The sequence below is a fragment of the Maylandia zebra genome, linkage group LG16 (genome assembly GCF_041146795.1).
Source record: "Maylandia zebra isolate NMK-2024a linkage group LG16, Mzebra_GT3a, whole genome shotgun sequence".
Lineage (NCBI taxonomy): Eukaryota > Metazoa > Chordata > Actinopteri > Cichliformes > Cichlidae > Maylandia > Maylandia zebra.
In genome coordinates, this window is record NC_135182.1 from 37,299,960 (window position 1) to 37,312,138 (window position 12,179).

General features: G+C 42.3%; 1 protein-coding gene across 1 annotated transcript in view; it reads left to right on the forward strand.

The window, feature by feature from the left end:
- Positions 1 to 12,179, forward strand: part of LOC101464413 (kinesin heavy chain) — a 53,310-nt gene that overhangs the window by 4,717 nt on the left and 36,414 nt on the right. Inside the window, exons 2-6 of the mRNA XM_004576013.2 lie at positions 5,276 to 5,363; positions 5,453 to 5,526; positions 5,612 to 5,716; positions 5,950 to 5,998; positions 6,121 to 6,176. Coding sequence (XP_004576070.1) covers positions 5,276 to 5,363; positions 5,453 to 5,526; positions 5,612 to 5,716; positions 5,950 to 5,998; positions 6,121 to 6,176 — 372 coding nt within the window. The remainder of the gene's footprint in view (positions 1 to 5,275; positions 5,364 to 5,452; positions 5,527 to 5,611; positions 5,717 to 5,949; positions 5,999 to 6,120; positions 6,177 to 12,179) is intronic.

Consider the following 12,179-nt stretch of genomic DNA (forward strand, 5'->3'; position numbering starts at 1 on the left):
AAGGAACACGAGAAGCTGGAGAAATACCAAGGGCTCAGAGAAGAGCTCGAGAGGATGTGGAGGGTGAAGGTAACGGTGGTCCCCGTGGTAATCGGAGCACTAGGTGCGGTGACTCCCAAGCTAGGCGAGTGGCTCCAGCAGATCCCGGGAACAACATCGGAGATCTCTGTCCAGAAGAGCGCAGTCCTGGGAACAGCTAAGATACTGCGCAGGACCCTCAAGCTCCCAGGCCTCTGGTAGAGGACCCGAGCCTGAAGGATAAACCGCCCGCAGGGGCGTGCTGGGTGTGATATATATATATATATATATATATTAGTATAGACATTGGGTGAATGTGCAGTAGTAGCAGCAAGCAGGTGAATTCTGTACATTAATATGAATAGACATCTGACAATTCCTCAACACGTTCTCCAAGGTAGATAATGAGAGATTTAAGTATACACTCCATCCTAATGTCAGCATCAGCATCCTGCAGGAACAGTTAAAATTGTTACTTTGCAATATGGAGAGTATGCTGCGTGAGAGGAATTTTTTTTCACCTCTCTATCCTCATGAGGTGACTAATGCCCCTTTTCCACCGACAAATCGGCACGGTGCGCTTGAGAGCAGTTCAGTTTAGCGCGGATGAACTCGCTTGTTGCGGTGGAAACATAAAGCGGATGGATGTAACTGGGAACAGGGGCGAACCCATCTGGCTATGAAAAGTCGCGCGCAAAAGTCTTTGTCCGCAACGTCACAGCCCGAAGAACAACAACAATCGCGATATATGTGTGTTTTTGTACTTTGCTCTGTCTGTGGTTCATTTTGATTGGTTTGATTTTTGGTTCTTGTGGAGGAAGTCGCCATGGTCCAAAGTTAATGGAGTATGGTTGCTGGGAGTATTTTTTTAAAGCCTTTTGTGGGAGCGCTTCTATATCACATCACGTGGGCACCACACACACCCGGGCCAATCAGGTGTAAAGGCGGTGGAAAAGCATCCGCAGGGGGCTAAAGTGAACTGAGCCACACCGTGTTCTGTCGGTGGAAAAGCGGCATATGCTTTCTTGTCCCTAAATAAAAGTTTATACGTATATATGTATGTATGTGTATCTGGCGAGTGAGAGTGAAAATGTGTCTCCAAAATAAATTTTGTTGTAGTTGTGCTCTGTACTTGTATAATGACAATAAATCTCTTCATTCATTCAAGAACAAAGCCCACACTTCCTTTCAACATTTTAAAAGGTCACAACCATAATCACTGACGTTACCAAAATAAAACTGTAACAGGATACAAATTCTCATTAGATACAGGGGTTAAAATGCTAACTGTCATGTTAATAGTTAATTATATACACCCTACCTGATCAAGAAACTCTAGGATTATGGCAGTTTTTGCTTTGGTTGTCCCTCCTTTCTTTCTGATTATTTTAAGTAGCTGTGGGGAGTGCTTGTCCAGCTGGACCATGAATCTGGTTAGCAGGGGAACTGCAGTAACCCGCAGAAACTCTGCATTAATCTGTACATGAGTAGACAGTGTACAATACATTTTTTTAAAGACCAACTTCCAACAAGAAAAAGTCAAAACATATATTTCCCATTTCCAAACTATGATAAAAGGCATTAGTACAAAAAAGTTATACGTCTTCCATCTGAAATAGAGCTGGCCATCTTTCCAAGAGGTTCTTATTGTCAGGCTTCTTATCCACAACCTCTTTCCTCCTGAATTCGAAGGTCCTGGCCATCAACACACAGATATTTATATGAAGAGAGACAGAGACAAACGTGCGCGCACAAACACAAGCTTGTGTCTAGAAACCGCGAGCTCACCAGAAAAATTCAAACGAAGCGGAGCACGGAGTTATACTATGAATGTTATGAACTATGAACTTATGCTAGCTAGCTGTATCCACCACCGATGCATCGTGGTAACGCTAGGTAGTTAGTATACTGGTAAAAAACGGCTTTTTGCCTAACTTGCATTCCCGACTGTGATGGTCGGTTGCTGGTAACCAGTTCTAACGTCGCGCCGGATAGCTAGCTAGCTTGTAGCTAGCAGCTACAATCATGCAAAAATTGGGGGTGGCTGTCGACCCAGCTTAAATGGGGTTATTTTCTGCAATTTTGGCAATACAAATTATAAAAGCTTTTGTAACACACTTGGCTTTACTTACGTTTATTTTCAGATGAAATTAATCAAAGATGTGACACGATGTTTCCAGCGGCCATGCAGAATAAAAATGGGTCCCGGTCTATTTCTGGTTGGCGTGTTCAAGTGCAAATCACTTTGACTCAAATTAAAGATATTATCTGTTCAACATGAAAAGAAATATATGTTTTGAGAGAAATCAAAAACTTTGCGTTGTGTCCTTTGTACAGATATTTAGTTTCATCCAAATCAAAAGTGGTATTTTAAAATGCAAAAAGAAAGAGTTTCACAATCAAATCAATGATTTTATTCTGTTTTGAATGGCACTTATTAGATTGAATGAATGACTGCATGTTAGACTTTTTTCAGTGTATGCACAAGTTTTCCAAACAAAGTTATTTGCATCCATTTACCTTTTACCTTTTTTAAATAACCATTTCAAACTGTTTACAGAACAATCAGCTGTTCTTCAGTAAGATGCCACACAAATTATTTGTGCCACTCCAAAAAAATAATTTCTGTCCACTATAAAGGAGAACATCACAGCCTGATACCTGCAGGTCTGACAGCAGCAGGTGTATCACTCCTGTTTCTACCTGGAGACAGCAGTCGCCTCATTGTTCTGACACACAACACAAAACTATCCACAACACTACACACTAACTACACAAGACAACACACTAACTACACACTCAGACACAAACTTAACAACGTAGTGTATACTGTACAGTGTAGTGACGAATGCCCAGACCTCTACATTGGAGAGACCAAACAGCTACTTCATAAACGCATGGCACAACATAGAAGAGCCACCTCCACGGGACAAGACTCAGCTGTCCATCTGCATCTAAAGGTCAAAGGTCACTCTTTCCAGGATGCCAATGTTCACATTTTGGACAGAGAGGACAGATGGTTTGAAAGAGGAGTGAAAGAGGAGTGTGAGCAACCATCTTTGAACAGAGGGCGGGGCTTATCACACCAACTGTCTGCCATCTATAATCCAATTTTGAGATCCTTCCCAGATGCCTGAACGCCCACTCACATCCTGGGCCTCTTGACCTTAGTGAGTCACATGATAGGCTGGGGCTAGGTCTTAGAACTGAAGAAGCTTCTCAGCTGAAACCTCTTCATCAAACTTAAAGAAGTCCAGCTGATTTTCTTGTCTTTTCAAGCTCCTGACGCACTGACCAACTTTTAGATTGAAATTAAATTATTCAGCAGCAGCCTGACAGAAAGTGCAGACACAGGCTGTTTACTGATGGAGCACCAACATCTGTCAAAGCTCTGAACCTTTAAAATGTTGTTTGACATCAATGACATCATTCAATCTCTAATGTGTTGACATCTGAAGAAGAAATGTAATCAGATTACCATCTGGCTGTCCACAGCTGCAAAGATGGAGACCAGATATTTTACTGTACTGATAATCAATCACACATTGATGTACTGAGGACTGATTAACTGTGATTCAGATAAATTCTCTCCCCTCTGACCTCTGACAGAGACTTAAGTTAACCTGTCTGTTATCATGATAACTGAGACTGAATGACTCCTCTCAACCTGAAAAAGACTCAACCTGTGAAACCTGTTCCTGAAACGTTTTCAGTGAGAGGATTAAACATGTGACTGTAAACATTCCCAAATGCCCAGTGTTGTATGGTCCTGTTTTTCTCTTGTTCATAACTAAACGTGAAGCACTTTGTTGCTTTCAAATGTAGAAATAAAACCGATCATTGAAAAATCCTCAGAGACAGCTGCACTCTCTGAATTCTCTTGTTTGTTTGTTTTAGACTGAACTTTATTTAAACTAACGAGACAACAGTGAAAGGTTTGTGGTGATTTAACAAGCCCTCATTAAACTCAGACTGAACGTCTTGTTTTTGTTCTCATTACCTCCCCTGAGCCTCTGACCCTTGACCCTACTCTTTATATAAAGGTAAATCTGTTGTAGTGGTAATTCCTCCTGTTTGGCAATAACAAGATCCATTTTTTGTTTCTTCCTGCTGCTTCTCCTGCTCTGGTTAAAAAAAAAACACCCATAGGCCCACCCCAGTGCATGCTGGTCCTATACCAGTCTCTTTATTTATAGAAACAAAATGGCCCTACAGCTCTTACTGACTAATTGAACAAGGTAACATCAAACAAACAAAACATTGAAACAAATATTAACCTACAAATAAACTTGTAAATAAACCCCAAAATATAAGTAAACTAACAACAAACATTAACAACAAATTTCAAAAATAATAAAAATAAAGAACAAATAGCTCCAACATCTGTTATTGTCTCGGTATTGTCTGTTTGTTTTTCTGAAGGAGAAACTGAGACAGTCATGTGACCATCAGGAGTCCCATTAAACTATAAATTCTATGAAACTTTATTTAAAATCACAGTGGAGACACTTTGTAAAAAAAAAATAATTAGATTTATGTTCAGCTTTCAAGGGAGCCAAGGCCACATTACATAAAGAAGGTCAAAGTTCAAAGATCTGAACATTAACTGATGGACGTTGAAGATCTCAGAGGGGAGCACTCACACAGAGGAGGCAGCAGAGCTGAAGGTCTGCTGTGGGGCTGGAGATGGTCTGACAGGTGCCATCTCCAGCCACCTCGTGCTGACGAGGAAAGCATGGAGGGGTTTGTAGATGTGGGACGGTCAGTGGAGGTGCCTGTGTGGACTGACCAATCAGGACAGCTCAGCAGGAGTCCAACCAGGAGGTGATCAGGGAAGCTCACTGTGACCTCAACGACCAGCGGACGGTTGGTGGTTTTGATCCCTGGTTGCTCCAGTCGCCATGCCAAATACCCTTTGGTGACATACTTACCCCGAGCTGCTCTGTGAGACCTCCATCAGAGTGTGAATGTTGTATAAATGCAGATACATAAGAAGCACTCTCTTTTTACTCCTAGTTTTGTTTGTTAAAACAGAAATCTAACAGTCCTCACTGACTTACATTGATAATCTTGGCTTCGATGTGTTAAGATGTTACTGAGAGACTGAAACATCACACCATAACACTCAGTGTCAGTGAGCAGGGTGTTTTTTATATGACCTCTTCATAGCAGGAGGAGACTGTCTGCTGACAGCATAAATCTTTTTTTTTTTCAAACAGAGGCTTTTAGTTTTTACAGTGTGTTTCCTGTGTTTCAGGGGAAGCCATATGTGTTCGACCGAGTCTTCCCCCCAACCACTGAACAGGTTCAGGTGTACGACACCTGTGCCAAGCAGATCGTCAGAGGTCAGTGCAACATATTCCATTAAAGAAGGAAAGTGACTGAGAGGAAGTGACGGCTGTAAACGGCGTTTGTTTCTTTGTTTGTGCCTCAGATGTGTTGGGAGGATATAACGGCACCATCTTTGCTTATGGTCAGACCTCCTCAGGAAAGACTCACACAATGGAGGTTGGTCTGTTGTTTTGTAGTTTATTTTCAGGTCTTTGTTTTGGTGTTATTTGAATGATTAATTAAATGATTCGTCATGTTTCAGGGGACCCTTCATGACCCTCATCAGATGGGCATCATCCCTCGTATTTCCAGAGACATCTTCGACCACATCTACTCCATGGATGAGAACCTGGAGTTCCACATCAAGGTGATTCTGCTTGTGAAACAAATATTTTTATGTTGTTTTTGTGTTTCTGTTGTCAGATCTTAGGAAAATCTAACTGTAAAAAATGATTCTTCATCTTAATTCAAAGAAATATCATCATTTGATCAGTGTAGCATCATTTAATCTCCAAAGTGTTTTTATTCTGAATCACAGTTTTTCTTTTTAGAAGACTGAACATGTTTAACGTAACATAAACACTGGCTGTGTATCTGCAGGTGTCTTATTTTGAAATCTATCTGGATAAAATCAGAGACCTGCTGGATGGTGAGACCAACCCTGAACCTTTACTATGCTCATATAGAGTTGAATAGAATAGTAGAGTAGAAATAGAGTGTAAGTACAATCAAGCTAATGCTAACTGCTATGATGATGCTTTCATGTTTCAGTGTCAAAGACCAACCTGGCTGTTCATGAAGATAAGAACAGAGTTCCCTTTGTGAAGGTAAATAAATCGTGTTAGCTGCGTTTCGACTGCAGGAACAAAAGTCAGCAGAAACTGTCTCCAGATGTTTGTTTCCACAGCTGTGGGGATCCACTGGACTCACCTGGTAGCCTAAATAGTGACTGGATATAACTGCAGAGGCCTGAACTATTTTGGGTTAGAAGGTGGTTCATTCTTACTGGGGTAACTTATGCTGTGAATTTAACTCGCTCTGGAGCCCGTTTAGATCCAGATTAGACGTCAGCAGGTATGAAGCACCGCCCACTGACCAATCAGTTCTCCAGAATACAGCGTCACAGTTCCTGGATGATCCGTCAGAGGTTTGTGTGCAAACAGTAGGAGCGTCTAAAGTTTTCTACTTCCATGTAAAGACATGGTATTAAATCATAAATATTAAATAACAAATAATAATATAGATGTTTAGACACAGTGTTATTAATTTATAAGCGTAATTATATGATTATAAAACAGGACACCTGCACTCTACCTGCTGAGCTCAGATCAAATATGGACATAGACTCATGTCTGAATCGTTAAACGGCAGCTGAGAGAATAGGCAAGGCAAGTTTATTTATATGGCACAATTCAACAGCAAGGTGATTCAAAGTGCTTTACAGAGACATTAAAAAACAGAAACAACTAAAAAGCATGATTTAAAAAGAAAAAGAAAAAAAGGAACAGTAGATAAAATCAGTAGTTAAAATGTAAGTTTTGAAATTTAAGCTTAAAAGTAAAACTTTTAAGGATTTGGTGCTTTATTCAAATGCAGCTGAGAACAGGTGAGTCTTCAACCTGGATTTAAATAAACTGAGTTTTTCTGCTGATCTGAGGCTGTCTGGGAGTTTGTTCCAGATATAAGGAGCATAAAAGATGAATGCAGCTTCTCTGTGTCTGGTTCTGACTCTGGGAACTGATAAAAGACCGGATCCAGATGACCTGAGGGATCTGGAAGGTTCATACTGGGTCAGGAGGTCACTGATGTACTTTAAAGTCTATCCTCTGACGGACAGGCAGCCAGTGTAAAGACCTCAGAGCTGGACTGATGTGGTCCACTTTTTTGGTCTTAGTGAGGACTCGAGCAGCAGAGTTCTGAATGAGCTGCAGTCCTAATGTGTTTTTCTAATTTTAGCTCTGCATCCATCACTACACCCAAATTTCTCGCCTGGTTGGTGGTTTTTAGGTGTATAGATTGAAGTTCTCTGGTGACCTGTAATCATTTTTCTTTGGCACCAAAGACTATTACCTCAGTTTTGTTTTTGTTTAGCTGGAGAAAATTGTGGCACAACCAGTCATTAATGTCCTCAATGCATTTACCAAGAGCCTGTACAGGGCCTTGGTCTCCTGGTGACATTGTGATATATACTTGTGTGTCATCTGCATAGCTGTGGTAGTTTATTTTGTTGTTCTTTATAATCTGTGCCAGTGGGAGCATGTAAATGTTAAACAGAAGGGGTCCCAAGATGGAACCTTGGGGAACTCCACATGTGATACTTGTCTGCTCAGATGTGAAGTTACCTATTGATACAAAGTATTTCCTGTTTTCTAAGTATGTTTTGAACCAGTTTAGTACAGTTCCTGAAAGACCTGCCCAGTTCTCCAGTTGTTTGAGTAATATGTTGTGGTTGACTGTATCAAATGCTGCACTGAGATCCAGTAAAACTAAGACTGACATTTTTCCACTGTCTGTATTCAGACATGTGTCATTAAACACTTTGGTCAGAGCGGTTTCAGTGCTGTGATTCTGACTAAAACCTGACTGGAAGGTCTCATAGCAGTTATTCTGTTTAAGAAGTAATTGAGATGTTGTGTGTGGCCTCTGTTACATGCTGAGTCAGCCAAAGTTGCCCAGAGTGTTACTCAGGTCTTTAGTCCCTTTGTCCTGAGGGTTGTCCACATGGATGTTAAAATCCCCAACAATAATTACACAGTCGAAATCAACACAGATCACAGACAGCAGTTCACTGAGATCATTAAAAAGTCTGTGCAGTATTTGGGAGGCCTGTAAACATTAAGAAACACAACTTTGGATGGGGCCTTCAGCTGTAAAGCCACATATTCAAAAGACTGAAAACTTCCAGGAGATAGCTGCTTACATTGAAATGATTCATTAAATAAGACAGCAACCCCTCCTCTCCTGCTCACCCTGGCCTCACTGATAAAACTGTAGTTAGGAGGGGTCGTCTCGATGAGAACAGCTCCACTGTTACTTTGGTCCAACCAAGTTTCAGTTAAAAACATAAAATCACAGCTGTGCTCAGTGATTAAATCATTAATTAAAAATGTTTTCCCAGCTAAAGATCTAACGTTTAATAAAGCCAACTTAAGTGTTTTAGAGGCATTACTTGTCCCCTCGTGTTTGGGAGCAGTCTGTGGCACACAAGCTATGTTTACTATGTTTAAAGATCTTTTAGAGTGCAGCTCTCGGTGTTTTGACCAGGCCACATGTCTCCTTCTGTCACCTGAAAGTACAGAGATTTTAAAACCTTCTAGTAAACAGGGTCCCAGCTTCTCCTGGGAAAAGTCACCACTGCCATAATCTTCGCAGCCCGGACCCTCCACACATCACACATCAGACTGCGGAGACAGAGCATGAAGGTGGTAAGAAGGAACTAGGGGGGGGGCAATGTAACTTCGATTGCTCTGTTGGGGGCGGGGCTCGATGGCGAACCTTTGGCTGTTCTGGTTGGGGGTTTGTGGGGACAAAAAGGGATTGGGCCGGGGGGTAGATCTGATCCCAGCATTGACCCGCTCCATCATCTCCTCAGTGAATTTCAGGTGTGGGGAGGAGGGAGAAAGGGAGGGGGAGGAGGGTGATGACCTGTCAGGGGTTTGGGGGACTGGGGAAGGTCGTGGTCCCTGGTCCTGGTCGTTGGTGTTGTTGAGAGAGTTGGAGGCAAATAGGGACCCCTCTTCTTGCCTCAGACGTCTCTCCTTTCTGAGGCTCTTCCCGGGTGGGGGCAGATGGAGCTCCTCCTCAAGGTTTCTGCTGGGCTTTGTCTGTTCTTGCAGTACTGTTTGTTCCTCTTTATGAGATAACTCCTCATTTATCTCAGCCTTGGCACCAAGCACAGATGGATGACGTATGGAATAAAACAAGTTGGAGGTGAACAGTTTCACCCCTGACTTGTTAAAATTAAATCCATTTGCTTTAAACAAATGCCTGTGTTCCCCAAAAATATTAAAATTGTTGATAAAATGCACTGAGTGGTCAGTACTAGTGATGGGATTTCTGGCTCTTTTTAGAGAACCGGCTCTTTCGGCTCGGCTCACTAAAAAGAGCTGGCTCTTTCAGCTCGAATCCGGCTTTTCGGGTTGTTTTGTTGCTTTAATTAATTTATTATTAACAATAATATAAAATTATGCACAAAAGGAATTACTAATGTAAAAAAAAAGTGGTTTTATTTATATATGTTTATTAGGGGTGCAACGATATTCGTATCGATATTGAACCGTTCGATACAGTGCTTTCGGTTCGGTACGCATATGTATCGAACAATACAAAATTTGTAATTTATTTTATCAACTTTCCTTCTGACGATGCTGTCTGTGTTGAGCGCTCAGTGAATCTGCCTTCGACTGCTCCGCCTAGGGTCGACAGTGCAGCCTAGGCGGAGTAGTCGAACGCAGATTCACTGAGCGCTCAACACAGACAGCATCGTCAGAAGGAAGAGCGCAGGGCAAGCTAGCGAGACAGAAGTTAAGCTCTCCTTACAACATGGACCTCCCCCACCCTCATTCAGATCTGGCGTTTGGAATTATTTTGGTTTTCATGTGACGTATGACCCTGAAGGTAAGCGAGTCATGGACTAAAGTAAAACAGTATGTTGGATGTGCCATGCAATGCTCAATTACATGGGTGGGAACTAGTGTGTTAGCGCAGTTAGCTCGTTAACGTGTTGGCCGTCTAGCCCCATGCACGGGGCGATTGGCGGTAGCTCGTTAACGGAGATTTGCCGTGTTGTGGCGTTAAGGTCATTTCAACGAGATTAACCTGAAAGCACTAGTGGGAACACAACGAATATGACTGCACATTTACGCCGACATCATCCTAGTGCAAAGACAAGTGGAAGCAGAAAAAAACAAGCAAGCATGCTACTAACTTTAGCCGAGTCATTTAGACAGCTGTTTAATATGCTGCTGAGAATATAGCCCAGAAGAAGCGGATAGTATAGCTTTTATTTTGGAAAGAGACATTTCTCTGTAATAAACTCTCTTTTCCAAAGATGAGTGATTCCTCAATCAGATACAGGGCTCGCAATATCGCTAGCCCAATGTCCCGGGGCTAGCGATTTTTTCAGTCGGGCTACCAAAATCTATCTCTGCCCTGCCCGTCGGGCTTTTGTAGGAAGGAAAAATATATGTCAATGCTTTTGCATTCTTTGTAGCTGGGTAATTATGTCATTGGCATCGGTGAGCCACTGTCAATATGTGATATATTGAAATCGCGTTTGAATTTGCGCTTGTTTTTTTGCTTTCACTTTGCAATCGCGTGAACTGTGTATAGAGAGCGACAGCACTGATCTGTGAGTGATGATAATTTGTGCACCAATTCCTCTGACATCGTCTTATTAATTGTTAGCTTACTATGCAAACATGACAAGTGAAATCTCCCGCAGCAAGCTTAAACATGTGAGAGGTTGATCGCGCAGAGAATCGCTGAGCTTATGTGAGTGCGTGTGTAAAAGCAGCAGGATTTATATTTGACTACGATGACCTGGATGACTGAGAACCTTCACAGACAGATATATATTTTAGTTCTGCTGAGCCAAATAAGACAGGTCAGGGTGAAGAAGTGACAGCCAAAGAAAAGCTTACCACAAAACGGAGAAGTTATGACAAATCAGCCTATAAGGCAAAAAGAAAGTGCAGCTTTATGGTTTCATGGACAAAAGAATTTCTGTGGCTGCAATATGACGAGCTAAATAACCAGGGCTGCACATAAGTGGTCCGCAGGTGCGCATTCGCTGTCAAAATAAAAAACACGCACAAGAGTTAGGGTTAAATTTAAAAACTGTACTTTTGAGTTAAAATATATATTTATAATTTTAATAAATGACAAATTAAAAAGGCATGAACATTTTTTTGTATCGAAAAAATATCGAACCGTGACACCAAAGTATCGAACCGAACCGTGAATTTTGTGTATCGTTGCAGTCGGGCTGCAGCGAAGTGAGGTCGGCTGCCGTGCTGGATGCTCTGCCCTAACTTCTCCACTTTTTGCAGTTTTTCGTCACTTTTTGCTATATCTGCGATAATCTTGCATGGGCATCATGCAAAACACACAAATCCGCTACAGTAGAGACACTTTGGTTTCTATTGGTCTGTAATACACGAACATTTCACCATGTTTAACTCCGGACCCAACCTGGCCAAAGGAGATCCTGAGAGAGAACAAAGGACGCGACCCTAAGCGACGGCCTCGAGGTAAAAGAGCCGGCATCAGGAACAGGCTACGGGCTCGCGCACACCGCGCACCCATGCCCAGTATCCTGCTAGCCAATGTTCAATCCATCGAGAACAAGCTTGATGACCTCAGAGCCAGAATCAAGTTCCAGAGAGACATTCGGGACTGCAACCTCCTCTGCTTCACCGAGACTTGGCTGAACCCAGCGATACCAGACCACGCCGTGCAGCCGACGGGGTTCTTTTCGGTTTACCGCATGGACAGGACAATGGAGTCGGGGAAGAAAAGAGGTGGTGGAGTGTGTTTGATGGTGAACAACAGATGGTGCGACAGCACAAACATCTCCCCACTCACACGCTCTTGCTCGCCCAATCTGGAGCTTTTGATCGTTAAGTGTCGCCCTTTCTATCTCCCTCGGGAATTCACTGCAGTCATTGCCTGCACTGTTTACATTCCGCCTCACGCGGACTCGGACACTGCCTTATGTGAGCTACATGAGGCTCTCACACATCAACAAACACTTCACCAAGATGCCGCACTCATTGTTATGGGAGATTTTAACAGAGTGAATCTCAAACGGACATTTCACAACCTTCACC